The 27066-nt window shown below is 39.4% G+C and overlaps 1 protein-coding gene across 1 annotated transcript in view; it reads left to right on the top strand.

Moving 5' to 3' along the window:
• The window catches only part of ITGA8 (integrin subunit alpha 8), a 136888-nt gene that overhangs the window by 16391 nt on the left and 93431 nt on the right, over nt 1–27066 (top strand). Inside the window, exons 3-5 of the mRNA XM_087712649.1 lie at nt 18326–18426; nt 24279–24402; nt 25368–25429. Coding sequence (XP_087568775.1) covers nt 18326–18426; nt 24279–24402; nt 25368–25429 — 287 coding nt within the window. The remainder of the gene's footprint in view (nt 1–18325; nt 18427–24278; nt 24403–25367; nt 25430–27066) is intronic.

Below are 27066 nucleotides of genomic sequence, written 5' to 3'. Positions count from 1 at the left end.
AAATACTAAATTATTAAATATGGTTCAAAATGATGGCCAAATCCTTCCGTTAAAAATGTACCTTTAAAAAATGCAAGCAGACATTGTTTCCTCTGTATTCTTTTTCTAGTGCTGAAGTCTATGGTATCTGAAAAATGCTACTCATGGATTCCTTTCATGCGTGCTGAGTTGTACATTGAAAAGTACAATTTATGTTTTCTATCCAAAGTAGGAACTCCATGTCAAGGATCAAGGAAGACTTGAAAAAAATATAAAGAAGAAATGTCAGTTTGTCAGAAACAGGGTTGGTTGTACCAAAATTCAGGTATTGTTTAGGGAATGAGGATATTTACATTGTGTGTCTCCAGAAATCCAATCACATGAAAAAAAATATTAACAAAGATGATAAAGTCATGTGAGATATATAGCATGAAGTAGAATTTAAGGGTGATAACTCTTGAAAAATATTGTGTTTGCATACCAGAGATTTGAGGGTGCCAATTTTACCTTTAAAATTGAAGATGAAATATTTATGCCTCATTACTTTTATCAACTACCTTTTAAGGAAAGAAAAAAAAACAGATGCAAATGCTCTTGCTTATGGCTGGAACTTATGGAGTATTCTTCTCAATAGTTAATTGGTGTGAAGCTAGTTCGCCACCCACTGTGCATCAAAGATAGGAGTGCAAGTGTCAAATAGAATGAACTAGCAATCTAGACTGCCAGGACTGCATTGTTTCTAGAATTGGTAGGCTTCCTGGATACTGTATGCCATACACAAAACAAAGTGGAGAAATCATGATGCAGACTAAGTTGTGATGTGTCATGCATATAGTTAGAGACAGGTCTGGTCTCCCGTGTTAAATACTTTAAAATATATTAGACCTATTATTTTATTCGTTCTTTCAGATTATCTCCTCTGTTTTCTTCAGGAACACAGTGACAATATTTTATGGTAGCTGGGCTGAGAGATGTTGAGCTTCCATGGCTTGGGCTATAGTTGAATTTGGATCTTTCCAATTTTGGATTAGCAAGCATTATCCTAGAGAGGTTTACACCAAGGGTCCCCAAATTTTTGGGTTTGGTGGCCTGGTTTGGGGAGGATGGTTCTGTGTGAGTTGCAGGAATGTGTGCAAGCATATACAGCTCCATTTGCCTTTTTATTTAATGATGAGACAGAGCACATCCTAATGATATATGTTTGTAGTTGTGTGGATTTGTAGATGATCTGCTAGTAATTAGTTACTGCGTTTTATTAGATTCCACTGACCTTTATAGGAACCAGGACTGCCTTAGATAGAAATTGCTTCCATGCAGGAAAATTTTCATTACTGCTGTGGCTGATGATGAAACATGTAGCTGATGCATTTTGTATGTACAAAGAAATCTTGCTCAACTGTGTGTGTGAAGCAGCCCTAATTTCTATTTAGGAAATATGTTAGTGAGATGGTTAAGAAAGTCACTGATTTGTGGCAAATTATGGTGAATGAAAGTCTCAATACCATAAATAAAAAATAATTGGTCTTGGGATCAGGGCCAGCTCCAGGATCAAGTTTGAGGTAGATCTCAGCAAGCTGCCTTCCACGCTATGTTCTGTTTTTACAAATAGGGTTAGATCACAATCCTACAGGGAATATATTCTGACTGACCAATAGCAATGCAACCCAGAGTTCTGAAAAGAAGTACAGACAACAACCACAATGATTTTAATTATCCTAGGATATTGTATGACTCAGAGGCCTTTTAGAGAACATAGTTTCGTCTTTATCTAGTAGTTCCACACTGGTGGGACCGTAATTTTTAACAAAATGTCAAAAGAATAAAAGGAGGAGCACTAATAATAATTCTGGACCTGATCTCAAGTTCCTGACTAATTTTAGTAGGAAATTAATTTTCAGAGAAATTATATTTTTAACCTCTTTAAACCCTGCACCCTAAAACAAGCAAGAAATTCAATGATACATTTCAAAAGGTGAAGTCTTAGGTCCCATTGGAATATGTTTCAGATATTTTATAAGAAAGATATAATTTTAGATTTTAAATTTTCATAGAAATATGCTCTTAAAGAAAGCAATATTGGGAATTATTAATGGTTGTTGTCTCTGTGGTCATATCCAAGGCAAAATGGATAACATTAATGAGATCTCTCTAAATCCTAATTCTATGAATATGAATTATATCACTTCACCCACTTTGGAACCTAAGAATAGCAATAGCAAGGGCATTTAGACCTATATACCGCCCCATAGTGCTTTACAGCACTCTTTCGGCAATTTGCAGAGTCAGCATATTGTTCTCAACAATCTGGATTCTCATTTTACTTAACTCAGAAGGATGACTCAACCTTGAGCCCTGTCAGAATTGAACTCCAGACTGTTGCAGAGTTACCCAATAATACTGTGTTCTAACCACTGCGCCACCAGAATTCCTGGTCACTAAAGTATCATCTTGGGTCATTAAAAAGCCTTGCATACATTTTTCATTTATTATATTGTATGTATGTATCAGAGGTGGGTTCCTATTGGTTTGGGGAGGTTCGACTGAACTGGTAATGGTATGCCAGCTTGGGTTGCAGAACCAACAGCGACCCAGGCTGGTCACACCCCCAAACCACTTCCCAAATCACCACTTGTGCCGTCTTTTTTTTTTTTAGTTCTGCGCATGGACAGAACAATTTCCACTGAACTGTGCATGCACGCCAGCACGCATCCAGCCCATGCAAATCGCTCATCTAGTGTGCGTGCACAAGCAAACTGGCAGTAACAAAAATATCCTATTTTAGTACAAATAGAAATTATTTTTTAAAAAGGAAATGGGATAAATGTGATATTATATGTATCCATCCCATTGTTGTTTAGTACAAAGTGAAAAGGAAGAGTCCTAAGTAATAGCACAACTGATTCTATCCTGCACTGAATCAAATAAAACCACACTTTAAAAAGTCATCATTAAAAAATCATTTACAGATAGTCCTCATTCAACTTTAGACTAAACAGTCATTTGGTGACTGTTTGAAATTATGATAATCCTGGAGAATTAAGTTTAGAATGAGTTCTACATTTATGACTGTCATAAGTCTCTGTAGCCATATGATCGAGATTTGATCACTTCACAACAATTTATAAGAGTTGTAATGTCCTGCAGCCTCATGTTCACCATTTGCACATTACACAGCTAATTTACAACAAGCAGTGGAAAACCCAACAATAAAAAAGATGTCATATAGATGTCTGGTCTAATGACTGTACCATTTAGCTATGGAGTTGCCAGTCCCAATTTTGATTGTTAAGTGAATTAACTCCCTGTATTCCATGTATAAACTTGTTCTTTCAGATTTAATGTATAGTTAAATGCACAATTTTACAGATATTAATTATCAAATCTTAGAACAAAAAATATTAAAATATAGTTTAATGATCAAAGCCTAGAACGAAAATATAAACAGCCTAAAAGACCAAGTTGTAAACTTATTCTAAAGAATAAATATAAGTAGCTTATGTTCATTAATTCTGCAACTGTTCAAAGTTAGAACCATACAGTCATAAGTTGTAGACTACTGTATTGTGCTCAAACTTGTGTTCAAGCTCCACCCCTTTTACATGTGCATGCAATGTCATTATGACATCAAAAGGGGGCAGCATTTACATGGAAACTTGTTTTTCTCATTCGCACACCACAGATGGAGATGTGCCTCCAAAAAGTCAAATATTGTCAAAAGAACTAAATGTGTGCATGATATCCCAACACAAGCTCCACCACCTATCTACTTGTGACATCATTGTCACCCAACTACAAAGGGGGAGGATATTGCATCACAGTATATGTTTCATATTTTGCTCGCTTGGTCAAACACCCATGATGGTTTGTTTGGAACTGAATTTGTGAACTGGGCCATTGTGGTCTCAAAGCTATGAATTTTTATTTTGTATACTTGGTACAAACCCAGCTAACTATGCTTTCATTAAATGAAGTACAATAAATAAATCTTGGCTCGCTATAATGTTTTAAACCTGCCATTTTTTCTTCAGACTGTCAGAATTTGTCCAAATTTTCAGAATCCTCCAGTTAGTCATTTTGGTTAGTGTAGGGCTACCAGATAACTACTAAATGACAGCAACATTATCTTGCAAGCTCTACCTCTTTGCTGCCATCTGGTAGTCAACTGGAATTTTGCAGTCTAGATACAACAATCTGAAACTTGAGATATTAGAGACTGAATTTTATGTACAAAGTCTGTTTCCTGAACTGGTCTTTGTTTCTAACTGTGTAATTATGGGGAAAATGATGTTAACCGATTATGTTTCTTATGAAATAGAAACTCAATAAATTACCAGATCTAGCTTGGGTTTTATTGATTTATCAAATGTATATAGCTGTCCATTCTTGGTATTAAATTATCATGGCTAATGATTAGCATTACACAACAGAGCAAGGAACCTCTCAGTGATGGCTAGGCATTTTGCGGTTGGAATAGAGGCCCAGCTGCGGGAGGAAGAACAAGAGAACCAAAAGGAAAGAGGGGAGAAGCGATGTGCAAAATGTTTTAACCTTGAAATAGACACTTTGAGTTTGCATGCTTAAAACAAGATGAACATTTTAAAGACTTTTGCTTATAATTCAAAACAAAATGTGGCCATCTGGGGTGATATTATTTTCTGAGTTTTCATCCATGCTGGATACTGCAATGGAGATAATGCATCTCTGTGTGTTTACTTTTTCTAGCCTAGCCAATATACCAGATGGATCGAGTCAAGTACCACTTGCATTTGGCCTAGACTAAATGGGATGAAATGGGCATGGAGTGTTGAAAGAAAAACACCAGTGATACAGATGTGCAGATAGAAGGAGATAATTGCATGGCTGCCAAAATATTTTTATTATAAAATATTCCTTAAGGAGAAGATGAAACTCGTGTTTTTTTAAATAATGAAGACATTTTTGTGCATGTACTCTATATTTTACAAGTGACTGTTGCTAATGGTAATGATTTGGTGTAGATCAGTTGTTCCCAACCTTTCTTTGGCCATGCCCCACCTAAGCATCTTTAAAATTTTGATGCCCCCCCCAAATGACATATAATTCTTATTTTACTCAAAAAGTGAACTCTACTCACACGGAGAAAGCCTAAAAGGCCACTAACTTGGTTTAAACAAGGTTAAAACTGCCCCCATTAAAAATCAAATTGCCCCCCATGTTGGGAACCACTGGTGTAGATAGAAGCTCATAGCATAGTTGTGGATTAATATTAATATTTATGCAGTTTATTTGAGAGGATGCTCTGTGATCTTTTCAAGTGAGGTATTTTCACTTTAACAAGACACAGAAGCCTCACTTGACGGACAGACTTAGGGGAAATGGCTGCCCTACTTTGAGGTTTCAAAGTGGGAGCCACTTCATTTCATCTGAGAGTTTTAAAGGTATGCTTTGAAGCTTCATCAAGGCAAAATACCCTTTTAAGCTTTGCATACAAAGCCTTTTTCCCCCTTTCTTCCATCTGTGCAAGCAAAACATTAGCAAAGTTGCTTTTGCTGAGTTTTTCTGCTGGGCAGGAAAGCTGTAAAACAAAAAAAATCTGTTATTGATCTTATTAAGTTGGTAGTGTAATAATGTCAATAGAAAAATATGGCTAAACGTTGGATTTTTTTTAAAGACATGGAAATCTTCAGAAAATGTCATAGTGTGCTTGGTACTTGGCTGTCTGGGCCTGATTATCTTCATGCTAAGATCAATGGCGATTAAAGGGAATGTTAAAGAGATCATTTATGTGGACCTATTAATATTTTGGTTTAGTGTTTAGGATTTAATTAAAGGAGTTTTTTGGTAGAATTAAGGTGTCTCCCCCCCCCCCATAGTAATTCATATATAAACAAACTCCCTTTTAGCAGAGTTGTATTCCCATTGTCTTCTATCAACATTTGTTTTAATATTTTAAAAAATGAAATTAAACTTTTTTGGAAGCTGTAGTTGTCTTTTTGAAATTGTTGTCTTTGGGTCAACACCTGCTCATTTTTCTACAGTTTGAGTGACTGATAGAGTCAGCACAAACTACCACTCTATGGTCGTAGTCTTTAAATCTCAAGGTGCCTTATGTGCGCAAAAAGATCATCTGAGCCCAGAGAACCAATAGAGGGAAATAAAGATCATATTTTGTCAGGTTTTGAGTGGGAAGAGTTTGTGCCTGGCTGGTGATGGGAGGATCGTTGTCTGAGAGTTAATGAGTTCTGGGAGAGATTACCTCAGGAAAAATTGGAAATTGAATTGTTTGGCTGTAGCTAGAATTGTGTGGTTTGTATGTGCGTGTGTGTGTTTTGTAAGTTTGTGGAAGCTTGTCTTTTTTGACACCTTTAATAAAGTTGATTTTTTTTTTAAATTGTAGAGTTGACCAGTGGCTTTCTAGCATGGCTGATCTATGGATTCCAAAAAGTTTTTTGTCTGGTTTCCTTTTATGTATTCAGCCAGAGCAGGGATGGGAATGAGAATTTCCTCTTCAATTTTCTCCTAACACTCCCAGGGAAAAGTGAGAAACGGATGGTTCAGATAGTCCTTGTTTAGTGGCTGCTTTGTTTAGCAACTGTTCACAGTTATGATGGTGACAAAAAACAACTTTGTAAAAATTGTTTTCAGTCTGCAAATTAAAGGAAAGCTGAAGAAAGATCATAAGTGTAGTTGTGGTTTCACATATCAATTATGTTGCTTAAAGAATGAGATGTGGTTGCTAACCACTTGTGGTTGCTTAACAAGGCCTACTTATAATGAAAGAACCTCCTATTCCTGTGGTTGTTTATCACCAGGCAGGAGTTAGCTCAGAATCAAAGTAGAGAAAAGGACTGGTTCAGTCCTATGGATCCCTTCCTTATTATACAGCCCATCTTGGATTTTTCTGGGAGGGGATAATCAAGAGTGATTTTTACAAATCACCATATTTATATTTTGTTTCATTTCAAGAGAATCCCGTTGGAATGGTTTTTTTTTTCCCCGAGTTCAGAAAAGTTGTTTATTGCTGATTCCTTAAAGCAATGTTTCTTAACATGTGGCTCAAGGACACCAGCCCCCACCTCCAAGATTATTTTAAGGGGTCTGCAAAATCAAAATTATTATTGATATAGATAGTCCTTGACTTACAACAGTTTGTTTAATGGCTCTTCAAAGTTTACAACAGCCCTGAAAAAAGTAACTTTCTTCAACCATTTTTCATACTTACAACCATTGCATGGTCACATAATCAAAATTCAGAGACATGGCAACTGATTCATATTTATGATGGCTGGAGTGTCCCGTGGTCATGTGATCACCTTTTGCGACCTTCTGACAAGCAAAGTAAACCCAGAGTCATTTAACAAACCTGTTACTAACTTAAAAACTGCAATGATTTACTTAACAACTGTGGGAAGAAAGGCCATAAAAAGGGTCAAAGCTCACTTAACTGTCTTGTTGGCAACAAAAATTTTGGGCTCAATTATGGTCATAAGTAGAAGACTACCTGTACTTGCATTAATTTAAAACAATGACATTATTCTCATTCTATATTTTTTATGGATTTAAAAAATATAGTTTTTTTTCATGAAAAATATTTTATGTTTATATTTAACATGTTCTATATTGTTAATTTAGAGGATTCAATCAATATTCAGTGAATGTATCGATTTTAATTTTTAATAAAGTAAATATTGATGACTATAACCTATAAAAATACAAGTTTCATATTTTTTTAACAATGGGAAATTAAGAAATTCTGCCTTAGAGAGATCAAAGAAGACAAAACAGAAAAAAAGAAAGAAAGGAAATGATACCATAAAGGTGTTTGCAGGTTCAAATTGTTTATGTTCGTGACATTCTAGAGGAAAACATGGACATCCATCTTGGAGCTTTCTGGTAGTAAGATATGGCAGAAGTTGCAGGACCAATAATATTTTCCTGATACATCAGCAGCTAAGCTAGAGCATTGATGCTGTCTTTCAATGATGGGCAACAATGCTGACTAGACAATTGAGACCTAATAGCAGTTCTCACAAGTTGACAAAGCACTGGCAATAAGTGCAAATTAAATAATTAACATTTGCTGCATTTATGTGTCTTCTTAATGAGAGGCCCTGCATTGATTGATAGACAGACAGACAGACAGACGAATTTACAAACGGGCAAGTATCTTCACTGATTTAATTATTGTCTGTCTGTCTGTCTGTCTGTCTGTCTGTCTATCTATCTATCTATCTATCTATCTATCTATCTATCTATCTATCTATCATCTACCTACCTACCTACCTACCTACCTACCTACCTACCTACCTACCTACTGGTATCTTTCCTCCATGCTCTTCGGTTGTGAGCAATGTTGAAATTCCCTTCAGTACAAATTTTATAGAACCTTAATTTTGTGACTTGTTTTATACCAGTTCCAATCCATTTTGATTTCTGCACACAATCATGTCATGCTGGATGTTACTATGGCAAACCTGAGCCATGGTTGTGGGAGAGACAGAAGTGGGCAGCAAGTTAGTTCAGTGATTGCCATTTTTGAACTTTCTACTTAAAATATACTGTGTGTTTAATGCATATCTATTAAACCAAATCAAATTCTCTGCAATTTTTCTAATCCTGATAATATACTTTGACATGGGGAAAAACCCTTCAAATTCCTGCTTTCACAGTGTATATGTTTTTGTTTTTATTTAACTGAAATAATGAGTAGATCTGAAGAACTCCTTGATAAGAAGCAGAAACCAGGCAGAGCTACCCAGATAAGAAAGGCAAGGAGTATGTCTTTGTTTGGGGGAATAAATAGAGAAGTTCATTAAGGATGACTAGTGAAGAAGGAAAACATCTTAGGAACATATGGGAAATCAGTTTACTTCAGAGAACTGAGGGTAAAGGAAAAGAGGGCTGCTTTTTATTACAACCTGAAATACACTATAATTGGGCTGAGTTTTTACACAGATGGTTTTTCTTATGATGACAGATATGGCATGTATATAAAGCAGTGTTGCAGAGCTGTTTCTTATGGTAGTATGATACACATGTAGTACTGGTCCAAATGAAGATACGTATCTAGTAATCAGAATGGGACAATAGAATTTGAGAAGCTCCTGCTGGTCAAATAAAAATGTGTAATCTCACTTCATAACAAAGAGGAGGAAATATTAAAGTGTCATTTTAGAAATGTATTTATTTATTTATTTATTTGTTTGTTTGTTTATATTCACAATTAAGTAGCATCTTGAATTTCCTATCTACATGGGTTCATTACTGTTGTTGTTGTTTTACATCAATTTCCCAATTATTTTAGTATATCTAAACTAAAAACGCACATCTCATTGGTCAGAGATATCAATCCATGATGCTGGAATATTAACTTGATTGTTGTATCAATTGATTGTTGTTTTTATTATGTGTGAACTTTGAGAAATTAAGTATATAGTTTGTATTTCTATGCCAAAATGTAGAACTTGGTATGTGTTACAAAATGTAAATTGAACTTCATTCTCTTTTTGGTGGAAAAATTAATCTGTTGTGTATTCACCAGAAAAAAATGAAATTATAGAATCTTGTTGGACATATTAGCTTTCCTATGACCAGATAAGGCTTTTCTTATGTTTGAAAGACTTAAATCTGAATTGTTGTTCAGCTGTTGCTTCTCTCTATGTATCCCCAAACACCTGGGCTGAGTTTAAATCTTAGAGAATAAGGATGAATGATACAAAAATAGTCCCTTGTCTCAACAGATGGCAGAACTTGGCTAATCTTATTTGAGCTGAGATACTAAGCAGAATAGAAGTTTGATGAAAATCGTCCAAGGAATATCAGGGCCATAGACTAGTTGAAACACTTTGTCACGCCCCACTCCATTCCATAATTAGGAAAGAAGACCAAGAGACTCCATGGGTTGGAAAGTCAAAGTACTTTTACTAATTATAAATGGTAAGCGAGCAGTAGTGAAGCAAGATCTGCATAATATGGCGCGAAAGCAATTGATATATAGCAAAGCCCGTTCCCCCCCCCTTAGGATCAAAGCTCCAGTCCAATCATAAGTCCTTCAATTGTCAGGTGTGAGATAACTCCAAAAAGACAGGCCAAGATGGAATGTGAAGGCTGTTGATGCAGGCGGGAAACACGTACGCATGCGTAAACCCCAACGACTGGAACATCCCAGAACATTCCTTCAGCAGACCTCCAGCACATCAATTAAAACCCTCCCACATACACGCCCCCCCCTTCCCGTTTCATGGCAGCTGAAGCAGCAGCAAAGCAGAAGCTGACATCCGGCCGTCCCCCGGAAAAAAGGCTGTCAGGCCTGGAAGAAAAAACAAACAAAACAGACAAACAACAAAACAAGAGAGGGAAAGGAGAAAAGTCAAGGCTTGTCGGGATAAGCAGCATAAAATTTTCGGAGTAAGCGGGGAGCACGAACGTGGGACTTATCAACCCATTCCGTGTGGGAGGGGGGAAAATGTTTCCAAGCCACAAGGTATTGGATGCGATTGCGGTGCCTGCGGGAGTCCAGAATGTCCCGGACCTCAAAATGACGTTCCCCATCAACAAGCAACGGAGCAGGAGGAGGGTCATCTACGGGCCGTAGGTCAGACATCCGAACTGGCTTGATGAGGTTGATATGGAATACCGGATGGATCCGGTTAAGATGTTTGGGCAATTGCAAACGAACAGAAACAGGATTGATAACTTTCAAAATCGGGAAAGGGCCAACATACTTAGGACCCAATTTCTTTGACTTTTGTGTGGTATGCAAGAATTTCGTGGACAAATACACTAAATCACCAACGTGGTACTCATAAGGCTGAGAGCGTTTCCTATCAGCCTGCTTCTTATGAGCCTTGTGGGCGGCGTCCAAGGTGGAACGAGTGAGGGGCCAAAGGCGACTGAGACGTTCACTCCAGTCTGCAACGGAAGGAACCTGAGGCTGGGCCGTAGGCAGTTCGGGGATAGGAACAAAATCCTGGCCGTAAACGATCCGGAAAGGGGTGAAACCAGTGCTGGAGTGAACGGAATTGTTATAGGCCACTTCAGCGTGTGGTAACAAGTCCACCCAATCGTCCTGTTGATAATTGATGAAACAACGTAAATATTGTTCAAGGACGGAATTAGTACGTTCACAGCCGCCATTAGTCTGAGGATGGTGGGCGGAGCTAAGGCCCTGGGCGGAGCCAATACGTGTGAGGAACTCCTTCCAAAACTTGGATGTGAATTGGACCCCACGATCGGAGATAATACGGTCGGGGACCCCATGCAAGCGGTATATGTGGGAAAGGAAGAGCTTAGCCAACGCCTTGGCGGAAGGAATCTTGTGGCACGGCACGAAATGAACTTGCTTGGAGAACAAATCAGTAACTACCCAGATAACCGTGTGCCCCTGGCTCTCGGGAAGGTCCACAATAAAGTCCATAGAAATTTCCTTCCACGGGGCAATGGGGCGGGCGACGGACTGCAGAAGTCCGTGTGGTTTCCCCGGAGGTTTTTTGGCGGTAGCGCAAACCGGGCAGCTGGATACATAAAGTTCAATGTCCTTTTTTAAAGAGGGCCACCAGAATTGTCTCTTCACAAGGTGCAAAGTTTTCACGAATCCAAAATGACCCGCCATCCTGGAGTCATGAGCGCGACGAAGGACCACAAGACGTAGGGAAGCGGGAATGTATAATTTAGCTCCAATCCACGGTAGATCGTCCCTCATGGTGCACTCGTCCCGATGGTTCAAGAACCAGTCGTCTTGAGGAAGAGCCGCTTTGAGGTCAGAAAGCAGATCGTGAGGCACGTCCTTTTGGGCCTTGGTCTGGTGACGTGTGAGCACCGGAGCTGCCAAGAGCGGTTGGACGATACTCAGCTTGGAACAATTATACTGAGGTAACCGGGACAACGCATCAGCCATGAAGTTCTTTCCGCCCGGGATATACTTTAGAGTGAAATTGAAACGGTTAAAATATTGGGCCCAACGCATCTGCTTTGGGGAGAGACGGCGAGGCGTGCGCAACGCCTCCAAATTCTTGTGGTCAGTCCACACCTCAAAAGGGTGTTTAGAGCCTTCAAGGAAATGGCGCCAAGTAGCGAGGGCCCAACGAACTGCAAAAGCCTCTTTCTCCCATACCGCCCAGCGTCGTTCTGTGTCAGTGAGTTTACGTGAGGTGTACGCGCAAGGCTGTAAGGTACCTTGGTCATTGGCTTGTAGCAGAACTGCTCCAACAGCGACATCACTGGCATCAGCTTGGACAACGAAGGGTTGGTTGAGATCAGGATGTTTAAGAACTGGTTCAGCGGCAAAAAGGCGTTTGAGCTTTTCGAACGCCGCCTGGCATTCCATGGTCCAGTCCAAAGGCTTACTGGGTTTAGGCTTCGGGTCGCCTTTAGTTTTGAGCAAATTAGTAATAGGGAGAGCAATGTCGGCAAAAGAGGGAATAAATTGACGGTAGAAATTAGCGAAACCCAAAAATTGTTGCAGTTGTTTACGAGTTTTGGGAGCGTCCCATTCAGTGACCGCCTTTACTTTCTCAGGGTCCATTTCAACGCCATGAGGGGAGATACGGTAGTCCAGATAGTCAATAGTAGTTTGGTGAAACTCACACTTAGACAATTTGGCATACAAGTTGGCAGCACGGAGTTTTTTCAAAACAGTGCGCACCAGATTGACGTGGTGGTCGTAAGAGCAGGTATAAATGAGGATATCGTCGAGATATACGATAACGCCCTTATAGAGATGATCGTGCAGGATCTCATTAATAAATTGCATGAATACAGCAGGAGCCCCCTGTAGGCCAAAAGGCATAACCCGGAACTGGAAACAACCAAGAGGGCAGTTAAAGGCGGTCTTCCATTCGTCCCCCTCCTTAATGCGAACCCTGTAGTAAGCTTCTCGCAGGTCCAATTTTGTGAAGATGCGACCCTTCCCCAGTTGTGCCAACAAGTCCTTCATCAAGGGTAGTGGGTAGAGGTTTTGAGAACAGATGGCGTTAAGGTTCCTAAAGTCACAACATAAACGAAGAGACCCATCTTTCTTCTCACGAAATAGCACAGGGGCCGCCACCTTGGGTCGGGCCGGTTCAATGAAACCACGTTTCAAATTTTTGTCAATGAAAGAACGCATCTCCTCCATTTCCCTGGGTGACATGGAGTAAATGCGGGGTTTTGGGAGTTTGACCCCGGGCAAAATGTCAATGGAGCAATCAGTAGGCCTGTGGGGGGGCAGAATGTCCGAAGATTGCTCGCTGAAGACTTCCTTAAGATCCAAATACTCTTTCGGAATTTTCTCCTCTCCTGCAATCCTCTCCTGCCCCCTAGCGGCCACTTCAGGAACGTTAGTGACGGCAGGCTGGTTTGGAGAGCCCTCCCCCACTGGAGGCACTTTGGAGCGAATACGCAAGCGGCCTGTCCGCCAATTTATGTGAGGGTTCCATTTCCGGAGCCATGGGATGCCTAAAATAAGTGGTCTGTCCATGCCAGGTGCGACCACAAAAGAGATTAATTCAGTGTGGGTACCCATTGTCATTTCCAAAGGCTCAGTAAAAAAATGGGCGCCCCCCCCCCGCAACCGATCCGTCTATCTGGCAAAAAACAATAGGGGTTTTCAAAGTGCGCAATTTGAGGCCTAATTTCTCAACCATGGCTGGGTTGATCATGGACCGGGAACAGCCGGAATCCAGTAATGCTAGGAGGGTGGCAGGTGTTCCCTCAGGAGGAACTTTTAATTCAATAGGGAGTAGAAGGGGCCCCTTGTTTGAACTCACCCAGCGAGGTGAGGTGTCGTCATCTGAGTCATCAGAAGAAGAGGAGTTAGCATCCGCGTCATCCTTCAATGGCTGGGCAAGAGGAGGGGGGTTGGTTTCTCCAGCGAAAGCTGTTTCCCTCTTTTTCTTTTCAGAGCCTCTTGCAGGCTTCTCCTCACGTCTGGGAGGGGGTTGGGCGGAGAGGGGTGATTTCGCCCGACAGAGGGGGGCGGTATGCCCAAGCTTGCCACAGCGGAAACATGTTAAAGGTCTGGAGGAGCCAGAAGGGGGCTCTCTCGCGTCGCCTCGGCGTTTGGAAAGCGCTTGAGTAGCAGGAGGGGGGAGGGCCTTGGCAGCCCTTTCCTTCCGCTTCCTTCTTTCTTCAGTGGCATAACGCAGACGAATTAAGTCAAGCTCAGCGTCAGCAGCATGCTCAAACCAAGTGATTAAGCGTCTCGGCAGGTTACGATTGACACATTGTTGATAAATGTCAGGGTTTAAGCCTTCAGCAAATCTGTCCAGAAGCGCATCCTCCCCCCAGCCTCTCATGTACTGAGACAGACATTGAAATTCCTGGATGTATTGGGCGACCGGTCTATCGTCTTGGTCGAAGGTTAAAAACTTCAATTTGTTCCGCTTCTCAGTTAACGGGTCATCAAAACGTTGGCGGAAAGCCGCCATAAAACGGTTGAAATTCCCCAAGAGGGGAGAACCAGACATATGCAAAGCAGTTGACCACGTAGCCGCTTCACCATCCAAAGATAAAAGAACCATTCTGACCCTTAAAGTGTCAGATTCAAAGTCCCGCCCATATATCTCCATGTAATTAAAGACTTGCATAAGAAAGGAGGGAAGGTTGGCTGAAGTACCATTAAAACGCACAGGCAAGGGAGGGATTTTAGCCATCCGATGTCTTCGAGGGGGAGCCTGGGGGGGAGGTCCCCTTTGATCAGCGAAACCTCTAGCCGCAGGGGGTGATGCAGGCCGAGGGTGGGGTGGGGGAGAATCCTGGCGTGGGTGACGTTGCCAACTTCTCCAGTCTCTTTCCTCCTCCCCCCTCCTGTCCTCCAAAAATGTTTGACCCCAATAATCAGGTAACTCACTCCGCTGGGGTTTTCTCACGGGGCCCTGGTGCTGATAATTTCTCCATTCTGCTTCATCGCCTCTTTGGCTCCAATAGTCAGGGAACTCACCCGCCTGAGGTTTTCTCACGGCACCTGGCTCCAGCGAAGTTTGGTGAGGTGGTCTCTGGGTGAGTCCAGCATTCCAGCTTGTCTCTATTTCTCTCTGCCCCACTGAAGTTGACCAACGGGGTAGGGGGGAAGGCTCAGGCTGACTGGAAATTTGCAGTTGAAATAAATCTTCGTGCAGAGGTCGGTCAGACGGGCTGGGCTGGTGTAAAGAAAGGTCGGGAGGTCCCAGTTCACTGGAATCCGTCCCTCCAACGGCGCCTTCCTCCTCTCTGGTCGGAGAAGACATTATGTCCCTTCTCGGTAGACGTAAATCTCCTGGAAAGGGATATTATTCAGATCTTGCTTCTTGTCACGCCCCACTCCATTCCATAATTAGGAAAGAAGACCAAGAGACTCCATGGGTTGGAAAGTCAAAGTACTTTTACTAATTATAAATGGTAAGCGAGCAGTAGTGAAGCAAGATCTGCATAATATGGCGCGAAAACAATTGATATATAGCAAAGCCCGTTCCCCCCCCTTAGGATCAAAGCTCCAGTCCAATCATAAGTCCTTCAATTGTCAGGTGTGAGATAAGTCCAAAAAGACAGGCCAAGATGGAATGTGAAGGCCGTTGATGCAGGCGGGAAACACGTACGCATGCGTAAACCCCAACGACTGGAACATCCCAGAACATTCCTTCAGCAGACCTCCAGCACATCAATTAAAACCCTCCCACATACACGCCCCCCCCTTCCCGTTTCATGGCAGCTGAAGCAGCAGCAAAGCAGAAGCTGACACACTTCCTGGAAGGAAGCTGAGAGAAAACTACTTCAATATGAAGAAAAAGAAAATGACATAGACATATCATTGAAATCAAAATCCTGAAAAAAGTCCGTAGAATCTTAATCAATTTTGAAAGAAAATATTAATGTTTTCAGCAATATATATTTATTAATATTATCTATGTTTGTATCTAGAGAATCATCTTTTTGGTTAGTATGTTGTGAAAATCCAGTCCAAGTGGTTAGGTTGTGGGTCAATGCTGCAAACCCCAAAGGCCTCTAATTGAGTAAACTGTGATTAAATGAATTATGGGTAGGCATATTGAGTGCAGAGATGTGGTGGCTCAGTGGCTAAGACGCTGAGCTTGTCAATCAGAAGGGTCGGCAGTTTGGCAGTTTGAATTCTTAGTGCCGCATAATGGAGTGAGCTCCCGTTATTTGTCCCAGCTTCTGCTAACCTAGCAGTTCGAAAGCATATAAAAATTCAAGTAGAAAAATAGAAACCACCTTTGGTGGGAAGGTAACAATATTCCGTGCACCTTCTGCTTTGAGTCATGCCGGCCACATGACCATGGAGATGTCTTTGGACAGTGCTGGCTTTTCAGCTTTGAAACAGAGATGAGCATTGTCCCCTAGAGTTGGGAATGACTAGGACATATGTGCAGGTGGAAACCTTTACCTTATATTGAGTGGATACAGTGATTGGATTGGCTCCTATGAGTTTTAATAGTATAAAGGAGATCAGAGATCAACTTAAAGAAAGAATTCAACAATTACTATATAAACAGCTTACAACTGGAAAGCAGGAAAAAGTAAGGAAGAAACTCAAGAGTGTCCCACTTTATTTTTCTGTAGTATGAGAAAGAGGATGCCTGACAGGTTTTCAAGATTTTATCATATCCTATAACAGTGATGGCGAACCTATGACACGCGTGTCAGTGCTGACACGCGTAGCCATTTGGGGTGACACGCACAGGATATCATGTGATTCATCCTCGACTCCTGCACGGCCGCCGAGGATGAAAGAATCTGTGCTGGAGGAACGGGGGGGCGGGACGTGTGATCTCCCCCGCCCACACTCACTTACTGTATCGCCGCCGCCCCTTTCTGAGCGCAGGGGCTGCTGGTAAGGCGTGCGTGCCATGCGCACACACGTCATCAGCGCGGCGAAGGGAGGACCCGCAGGAGAGGAGCGCGGGAACAGTGCGCGCCTCTCTCCAGTCAGGCCGGCACAGAGAGTCTACTCCTGGGACTGTCGGTTATGACCGCACCACAGCAGGGAACAGCGGAGTGCCAACGGGAACTGTGAGCGCCATTAGCAGCAACTATTGGGGTGCCATGGACTTGTAATTGCCCACAATAACTGAGATAAGTGAGGGGGAGGTTGTGTTAGCTTGTTAGGCTAGTTAACCCCTAATTGGCTATCTATAATTCTATCTGCTGTCACTGGCCCACTGATGGAGCACCCAAAAAATAAAAAAACAAAGGTTAAGTAAAGGGAGTGGTAGTGGCAGTGGCCGACCCTTTCAAGAGACATGGAGCGAGATGTATGGCATTATAGAAAAAAATGGCAGATCATTTTGCGTTCTATGTACTGAAACGGTAGTAAGCAGAACGTGGAATATAAATAGACATTTTGAAACTAATCATTCCCAGATCTTGGAAAAAAGTGAGGATGAAAGGAGGGAATACATTTCCAGGAAGCTACACCTTTATAAGAGCCAATCTAACTCCATCCTTAAATTTATGAAAGGCTCTACAAATTTAAACTCTGCAAGTTTGAGCATTGCTCACTCCATAGCTCAGCATGCAAAAGCGCTTAACAAAGAAGTTACTAAGCAGGTATGTTAAATAATTTGTTTTTGGTTTATTAAATACAATTATATATTACAATTATACATTTTTGTAGTTTAAAATATAAATTGCGCAAAATTATGTTTTTGTCGAAGTTACACACAACGCGAGTTATGCTCGATTTTTTGCCGATTTTTGACACACCACGCCAAAAAGGTTGCCCATCACTGTCCTATAACAATAGCGTTCAGTAGTTCCTGTGCGGTCAGTTCAGATCCAATCTGTGTGTGTGTGTGTGTGTGTGTGTGTGTGTGTGTGTGTGTGTGTGTATTTAGTGTGTGTGTGTATACACATACATACATATATACATATATATACATATATACATCTCTCTCTCTCTCTCTCTCTCTCTCTCTCTCTCTCTCTCTCTCTCTCTCTCTCTCTCTCTGTGTGTGTGTGTGTGTGTGTGTGTGTGTTCCAGCATAACTCTGGAATGCCTTGAGCAATTACAGTCAAACTTGGTACACAGATTACTTACCCTCTGGAAACAAATATTGTGGTGGTAAGACAACCCTAACACCCCTCATGTGTGTGCGTTCTGTTAAGAGCCTATTGTACCTTAAAACAGCTTCTACCCTACTGCATTATAATTCTACTGTACAACACTGTGGAATTGTCATGGTAATGGCTTCACAGTACTCCACAAAGGAGCTTCCTCTGGTAAGGGGGAAAATCCAACATTATTATGGCGACGTTCATAGAAGGAGGGTTGGGATAAATAAATACCTGGGCAGTATCCATTATAAATAGCAACTTAAATGAGGTAACCTTGATTATACCCTTCCTCTCTCCTTCCAAAATAACACGGGTAAATGTGTTTTTCTTTCTTTTACAGACAACAGGAAAATCAAAGTTAATAGTACAAGAGAACCTCTAGAATTTAAATCAAATCAATGGTTTGGAGCAACAATCAGAACTCATAAAGAAAATGTTGTAGTAAGTTTTTATATCTTTTTTTTAGATATTTGTTTTTTGAACTGTATATATTGAAAGAGCATGTGTTTATTAAAAATATTGTTACACTGATTCATAAAGAAAACAACTCCAAATTCCATTACTGTATTGGCCTTTATTAGATTAGCCAAAGTGTCTTGACCTAGTTAATATAAGGGTTAGGCTTAGTGCTTCATGTGTGAAGGCACATGTGTGTGCTTGTCTACAACTCCATAAAGAAATTACATCTTTTTTCCAAGATTGTTTAGCTGTCTTTTACAGATGTTGTCTGATCCTGGATAAAGACACCCCTAGTTTTAAAAAAAGACATTATATGCATACCTTTTCTTGCTCCATAGTGTATATCCAAAGCAGTTCCCAACTCTATAGAGCCTATTCTAAATATAGTTTCAATTTAATGGATTGTGATGGGCTATAAATGGAATATAAATAAATAGAGGTAATTATCAATCTAGATATTTTGTATCATGTATATGTGTGCACATGCAGTAAGTGATTTTAATGATGAACTTATTTTTAAAGAATATCCTAGAATAGGTTTTATCTATTGTCAATCTTCAAAGTAAACCAGACCAGGAAACCAAAGTTATCTGTGTTAATATACCTTTTATTATAAGATTACAGTAATAGAATCTTAAGGGCTCAGTGGCTAAAACGCTGAGCTTGCTGATCAGAAAGGTCAGCAGTTCAGTGGTTTGAATCTCCGGAGTGAACTCCCGTTACATGTCCCAGCCTTTGCCAACCTAGCAGTTCGACAGCATGTAAAAATGCAAGTAGAAAAATAGGAAACACCTTTGGTGGGAAGGTAAGAGCGCTCTGTACATCTTTGGTGTTTAATCAGGCTGGCCACATGGCTACAGACATGTCTTCAGACAGCGCTGGCTCTTTGGCTTTGAAACGGAGATGAGCACTGCTCCCTAGAGCTGGGAACGACTAGCACATACGTACTAGGGGAATCTTTACCTTTAACAGAATCTTGCAACTCTGAATACATTTCTCTCTCACACACACTTTATCTTCTTAAGAAGTGTGTAAGGTCAGTTTTCAAGTGCTTTCTCAAATTGTCTTTCTGCCTTAGATTCATATTTCTTTTGTCTGACCACTATCTTATTTCCAGTTAATCCTCCGCAAGGTTATTCCTACTTTCCATTACATCAATATTCTAAATTAATTGTTATCCTAGTGTAGTTTTGTATTAACCTAAGTGCTGTGAAATGCAGGTCAATAATAAATTGTTGTTAATTGATAAATATTTATTTCAGAGCAATATCTGTGATAAACTTACTTATGGAAGACTTGGAAAACCAAAATAAAGCACATTCCAAGAAATTCTATATTGAAAATAAGTTAAACAGCATTCCAAAGACTTCCCAAAGTGTAATTTCTAATATTAGAGCCCTCTTTAGTGTTTAACTCACAGTAATCCATAGTTTGTGTTGTAGCAGGAATATGGACAGAGATTTTGGTGTCTGTTATTATTTCGCTTGTTTCACAAATCTATTTCTATTTCCAGTCAGGTCTTTGTAAAACCTTTATATCACTATTCTGATATATGCACCTAGTATTGGGTTTGGAATTATACTTGAAAGAGATGGGAAAACATGTGCTTATTTTTATTTCAAGGGATCTGGAGCTTCCCTCCACTCCCCAAAAATTCCACGAGAAGGAAAAATGATTCAGTATAGGAGTGTAATATATTATCTGCATTAAGTTACTTTAATTGAATTTAGTTTTGTGTGTGTGAGAGAGTGTACATATTATGCTTTAAAGTCAGCATTGACTCCTGGCAACTGCCTGGATAAATCCCTATAGTTTTCCTGGCAATATTTTTGGAAGTGGTTGGGCATTGCTTTCTCACACTCTCACGGTTTTTCATTTGTTGTTTTAACAACTGCACCAATGTAAATTAATTAAAATAATTTTGGCCCCTACTGAGTACTTTGCCCCCACCTCCCCTCTAGTTTCTAAAGTATAGTCACCTGCCTGCTAATGAAAAACCAAGTAGAATCCTTGTTCTGGAAAAAATAAAATGCAATAAAAATATATTTTAAATGTGGATAGTAAATAAACAGAGTTTTCTCAGAAAATTTTCAAGAGGGGATGCAGACAGATGTTTAAAATCTGAATAAAATAATAAATTTCATCCTGAATCCAATATATATAAATAATTGTTATTAATTAAAAACCTTTTTTGGCACCAGGGTCTGATTCCATGGAATACAATTTTTCCAAAGGGGATGGTTTCACGTGCAACTTTGATCCTGTGCATGCTCACTCCCTTGCTGTTTGCATGCCTGGTTCTTAACAGGCCATGGACCACTACTGGTCAACAACCTGAGTGTAAACAACATAGTGGGACGCGAAAACAACGTTATAACCCTAACCCTAGCCCTAACCTCTAACGTTGTTTTCGCGTCCCACTATGTTGTTTGTTTAGTCGCGGCACGGTTTTGGCGGCGTGCATTTGTCGGGTGTGCATTTGTCAGGTCACGGGTCTAAGTAGTCTGACTAGTAAGATGCTTGGAGAGTCTAGAAAGCAGCTTTTGTGTCAGTTGAATAAATGTGTTGTATGAATCTAAGTATTGCAATTAATAAATTATGACTTATTGCGGCTTTAATCCAATAAATCCTGCCTTACCATTACCTCAGTTGGAGAATGTTCCTCACAGTTGTAGAACCAATGCTCTACTATAGTAGAATCAATGGAGTTATGGCTCTAAATCTGAAGTTTCTTTCGTAAATCCTCGGTTAGCTTCTTCTACATGCTTCAATGGAAATCCCCAGCTGAAACCCAAAAATAATCTGTTTTCTTTTGAGCAGTTTCATTAAGTTGTAAGTTAGTTGTGATGGTTTCCTTACCAAAGGAAGGAATGCCTTACCAAGCATTTCATATTAGAAGCTAATGTAGAAGGATTTGATGCAAAGCTTCAGAAAGGGCAACAAAACATTTCATATTTCGAACCATGGATTTGGTCATGCCTAATTTTCCCAAACAATTATAAACCAGCAAGTGTTGTCTAGGGGATTTGTTTCAAAATGGTTTGAATTATTTCTAAATAAGATTGTGTATCTAAAGGAAATGCCTTGCTTGAAATGTTTGCTCATGTGGTTAACCCTAGAAAAGGACTTTGACATAAAGCAGGTGATGAATAAAACATCACCCTATCTTGTTACAGATATTGTTGGCATGGGAAATTCCCACAAGTCTTCAAGCAGTCCCAGCTCTCAGATTCCAAACTGATTTACTTTTCTTTGCATGTCTTCCTTTTTCTTCCCATTCTTCCTCTTTTTGAAATGTAATATTGATTTCCTTACACAAAATGAGTATCAAAAGCTAAGCATGCATTAAATGTCACAAAATAATTTTTGCTAGATGACAAAGGAGCATTTTCTTCCAAAGCATTATCCTTAGTTGTATATCTCTTGCAGAATTATAGAGATTGTTGATGTTGTTATTATAAGGGCCTTTTTTCCTGAGTAGTAAGAATTTCTGATTTGATTGAGAATTGGAGACTTATGATACTTTTATTACATATGTTTTGTGTATCATACCAGTAGATGATATTCTAAACACCTTTTTGTCTGTATTAATTTTCTTTTGTCTTTAACTGCCATAAATCAAGTATCCATTTGCTCCCTTTTGAAACAAAAATTACATCAATTGCAGTGTAATATTCTAAAACTAGCTTGAAATAAATGGTATAAAAAAAGATAAAACAGTGAAATATGAAATGTCCAAAGAAAGGGTCAGAATCTAGTCACTCCCAAAATAAGAGTCAACTCTTAAAGAAAAATAGCAAGCCACCTACAGGGTGCCTAGTCCATAAGTGACATTCTAAAGGGGTAGCCATCTCCCTTGTCTACTGCTTCCATTTCAACAAAGAGTGTCATGTATCCAACATAAATACCCACATTCACACCCAAGAAATAAGCCACCTAGTTAATCTGGTTTCCCGTCAACATATGTAATAGTTTAAGGACATTCCTTAAACTTGCAATCCTAACTGGACAATATATCCAGCTGTAATGCACTATTTGCCCTTTGTTAGAAAAAGTAAAACTAAAAAAAGGCAGCGGGATTGCTGAAGAAATTTGCTGGTAATGATAACAGTAGATGGATAGATAGCTATTTGTAAACTCTCTTGATCAGTGATATGTAATGTTTATTAGATTTTTTGAGTATAAAAGGATATTTCATTATTTCATTTGAATGTTTATTTCAATATTCCATTAGCCACTCAGATAGATAAACAGACAGACAACTAGGAAAGCCCACTATATTTTCTAGGGAAGTCACATGACCACTTTAATGGTAGTAATTAAATGAATCACATGTTCAAACTTTTGTCTGGAATGGGTAATTTTGCTAGAAACTGGGGAAAATGTCACAAATTGCAGTCACATGACCATGGGACACTTTAATCAACTATAAATGTGATCTAGTTGCTAAGCCCCTGATATGATCTTAGAGAGTGGCACTGTAACATTTTACAACAGTAATATAGTTAATACTGAACTTAACAATCACATTTCAGCCTGGAATTAACTTCATAAATCTTTGTCATCACAAAATGAGGTATCACTTGACAGTATTCTAAATAATGGCATTGTTTAGGACAGCCAGTTAATAAATACTTCAATTGTTAAATAAGCATCTCAGTCTTAAATTAACATCATGGTCATTAAGTAAATCTATTTTCTTCTTGGGTAATTTTTGCAGGAAACCAGAAATAAATGCCAGAAACCAATAAAAACCTTCACAGAGTGTGGTCATGTGATCACAGAATTTTGTATTTTGATTTTAGTCCATAGGGAAATTTTCACAAGGGCAAATTGTATACCTCTTGAACTCCAGGATAAAGATGGGATATAAATCTAGCAAGTGAATGCATATAGATTAGAACACCTCTTTGAGGTTCAGGCATTTTTTTTCCTAACTCTAGCCCGCTAACTTAAAAAAAAAAAAAAAAACTATTCAGACTACTTCAATTAACAAATGAGAATTTACGAGAGATCCTCTCAGTTAACTTTCATTTCATTTTTCATTTTATTTGTCTTGTATGCCGCCCACTCCCGGAGGACTCCAGGCGGCTCACAATAGACTAGGGAAAGGGGATAAATAGACAAAGACAACACTTTAAAAAAGACGGACATTCACAATTTCCATGGGGCTGGATGTTTCACAAGCCCCTCAGCCTGCTGGAGCAGCCAGGACTTGTGGCTTTGCAGAAGGCCATGAGGGTAGTAAGGGTCCGGATCTCCACGGGGAGGTCATTCCAGAGGGCTGGAGCTGCAACAGAGAAGGCTCTCCCCCGGGGAGTCACCAGCCGACATTGGCTGGCAGATGGAATCCGGAGGAGACCTAATCTGTGAGATCTTATCGGTCTGAGGGAGGTAATCGGCAGGAGGCGGTCTCTCAGGTACCCAGGTCCGATGCCATGTAGGGCTTTATAGGTAGCGACCAGCACCTTGAAGCGGATTTGGAGACTAATGGGTAGCCAGTGCAGCTCGCGGAGGATAGGTGTGACGTGGGTGTACCTAGGTGCAGCTAACTCAGCTAACTAAAGGAAAGTTGCTCCTAAACATGAATGAAGGATAGGACAGAGCAGGAAAAAGAGCAGTATATGTGGAGATATACATATTGCTGAAAATCAAAGTCAGTCTAGCAGTGTCAATACTTCAGAAAGCAATAAATCTGGTTTTATAAAGAATATATCTGCATTTTTACACAAATTACTACATAAATTACTAATTTGTAACTACACAAATTACTGTAATGTAAACCTAATCCAAACATCTAAACATGTTTTGTTGTGCAACTCATATTTTGATAGGCTTGTGCTCCCTTATATCATTGGAGGACTCTGAAGGCTACTTCTGAAAAGGACCCAGTGGGCACCTGCTATGTTGCTATTCAGAATTTTACTACCTATGTAGAATATTCTCCTTGTCGCAACAGTAAGTTCTTTGAGTAGTAAAAATTGAACTTCATAAAACATGTATGGTTTTCATACATTCAAGCTAGGCATGTAGTTCTGAGTCTAAAGCTCTTGGTTATAAAGAGACATATGTTTCATTAAAAGAATAATGGTGGTGCTTGCTAATAAGTCAACTCTGTCTTAATTTAAAAAAACTTTCAATATGGTCAACAGACCTTGATAAGCAGAAGCCAAATTTTAAAACCTGCTGATTGCTAGAGATACAGACATCCGCCTCTCTATCTCTTTTTGTAGAACTAACGTTAACTCCTTAACCTTGAATAAAGATAATTATGTTCACGAACAAGGAAGTTATAAAGCATGGAATGGAAAACCCCCAAATTAACAAAACATTGCACAATTCCTGCAAGTCTTCTAATTGTTATTCTTCAGTGCACCCTTGAAGATGTTTATCATAAACGAATGTCAGTTCTTTATATCAGGATGTATAGAGGCAGAAGATGCTCAAAAAGTCAAAAGAGCAACTATATCTATTTTATATGCATGTTATATTAAAAAAAGTTAAAAAAGAAGTGGTACTTTAATCATGCAACTGTCATCTTGACTATTCTGGACCCTCTGTAGACTCTCTGGCTATGATGGACTGCAGTCAAGGTCCTTTCTCCAGCTCAGACTGACGTAGAAATAAACCAAACCAAGGATTTCATTTTCATCTTCAAATATAAATGTGTTGCTTAGATTCATGTTTTTTTAAATCAAAACTCACACACTGGTTTTTGTTTTGGATGATCATGTATTATCGTTATCATTTTCAATGTCACTTTTTAATTTTATTTTGGATCTAGAATTCATCTAACAATTTTTAGCAGAAAAATTTGAAGCTTGCATTTGAAGCTTGTTAACTCCTCCCTTATTAGTTATGATTATATTTGAGTCAATTTATAATATAAAACTAACTCAGTGTTCATTCTTTGATACCTTCAGACAACCCAGATCCTGAGGGGCAAGGTTACTGTCAAGCAGGATTCAGCTTAGATTTTTATAAGGTGAGCATCTATAGTGGTTGGCTGGCTGATGGATTTTCTAATCATTTTCACATTCACTCTCATATTTACTTTCTTTTGCAATTCTTCATTTTTCATCTCAAAAATATTTGTATAGCACACACACAACCACACTGTATTGACTCAAAAATCTCAAGATTCCTAAAAACTCAAGTTTCATTGAAAGACTCTTAAAAACTGGCTTTCTATCCAGTTCTTATACTAATCCTGGGCAGGCATCCAAATGAACAATGGAAAATGTACAACTTTCTTCTTGCACCCCAAGGGAGAATATGTTTTCTTAAAGGATGAAATTAATCAGTTACAGATTCTGCATTTAACTAACAGTCCTAATAAAAAGGCAGTTTTGTTGACAAGGTCCTTACTCATCAGTGATATTAAATGAAGTTTAGGCCAGGGACAGGACTGGTGAAAACAACATTTTCTTAATGCTTATTGTCCTCATTCAAACAAACAAAAATAACTGCAATTCCTAGCTACAAATCTGAGCCAAAATTGAAGCCTATAGTTACAAGCCAATGTTGGTTGGTAGAAGCAGTCCTAGATGAAACTGTGATGACATGATGGAGATATTTTTTACTACCGTGTGTTAGATGGATGTTGCTATTAAACATAACATTCTGCATTCAAATAAATAATGAAACAATCTCATTGTCCCTGCCAGAGCCCTAGGATATATGACAAAACCAAGTTTATTTGTTGGTTTGTTTAGCTATCATATTTTTAAACTCCCGTACCTTCCTTTAGTTCCTTCTGAAATGTCAGCAGAGTCAGGGCAAACTTAGTGTCAGAGGAATGATATTTCAAAAGGTATGAGCCACAGTACAAAAAAGTTCTTGGGTCCCACCAGATTGAACTATACTGGAAAGACCCGGAGCATGTCTCTCCTGTCAGATCCAACAGAACAAGTAGACACTATTGGGGGAACTATTGACTCTGTGCCAGGCTTTAAGCAGCTTTAAAGTAGCCACTGGCACCATGATTAGCACCCAGAAATACAGTGGTAGCCAATGTAGCTCATAGAGCAGAAGTGTCACATAATGCCAAATGACTGGCTGGCATCCATAACTTCCCACCTTACCATGTTCTGTTCTAATTGATGCTTCCAGGTATTATTTAAGGGCAATCCAATGTAGACTGCGTTGTACAACTGTTGCAGTAATAGCTGTTACTTTTGTTGTAATTATTTCAATTTGTAAGCTTCTTTTGTATCAATAGGATTATCTGACTAATAAAAACAATTTAGGAATATATTTACATATATTTACATACAATTTAAACAAATATATACATAAATCACAGAAAGGACCAAAACATATGGGGGGGGGAGAGAAAAGGAGAGAGAGAAAAGACATGTTAATATTAATTCATATCTAATTAATTCATAACATTCATTATACCCCTCCATGTCTTTCTGTTCTTGCTTCCATCATGTTTATGCACTACTTTATATATTCCTTTCTTCTTTTGAATTTCTTGCCTCTTCTTTTTGAAGATCTCATTAACTCATCCAAAGATAATCTCCTTTTTTATTCTTCTTTCATTTTGCAGTTGTAGGCATATATATCTATTCTATATGATGAAATCATCAAAATCTAATTCTTTCACGCTGGTCACTC

This window comes from Thamnophis sirtalis, unplaced genomic scaffold (genome assembly GCF_051295495.1).
Source record: "Thamnophis sirtalis isolate CommonGarterSnake01/CBP01778 unplaced genomic scaffold, rThaSir2_p1.2 scaffold_4, whole genome shotgun sequence".
In the NCBI taxonomy this organism is placed as follows: Eukaryota; Metazoa; Chordata; class Lepidosauria; order Squamata; family Natricidae; genus Thamnophis; species Thamnophis sirtalis.
The sequence above is the reverse complement of the archived record's forward strand: the minus strand, read 5'-3'. Positions and strand labels throughout refer to the sequence as shown.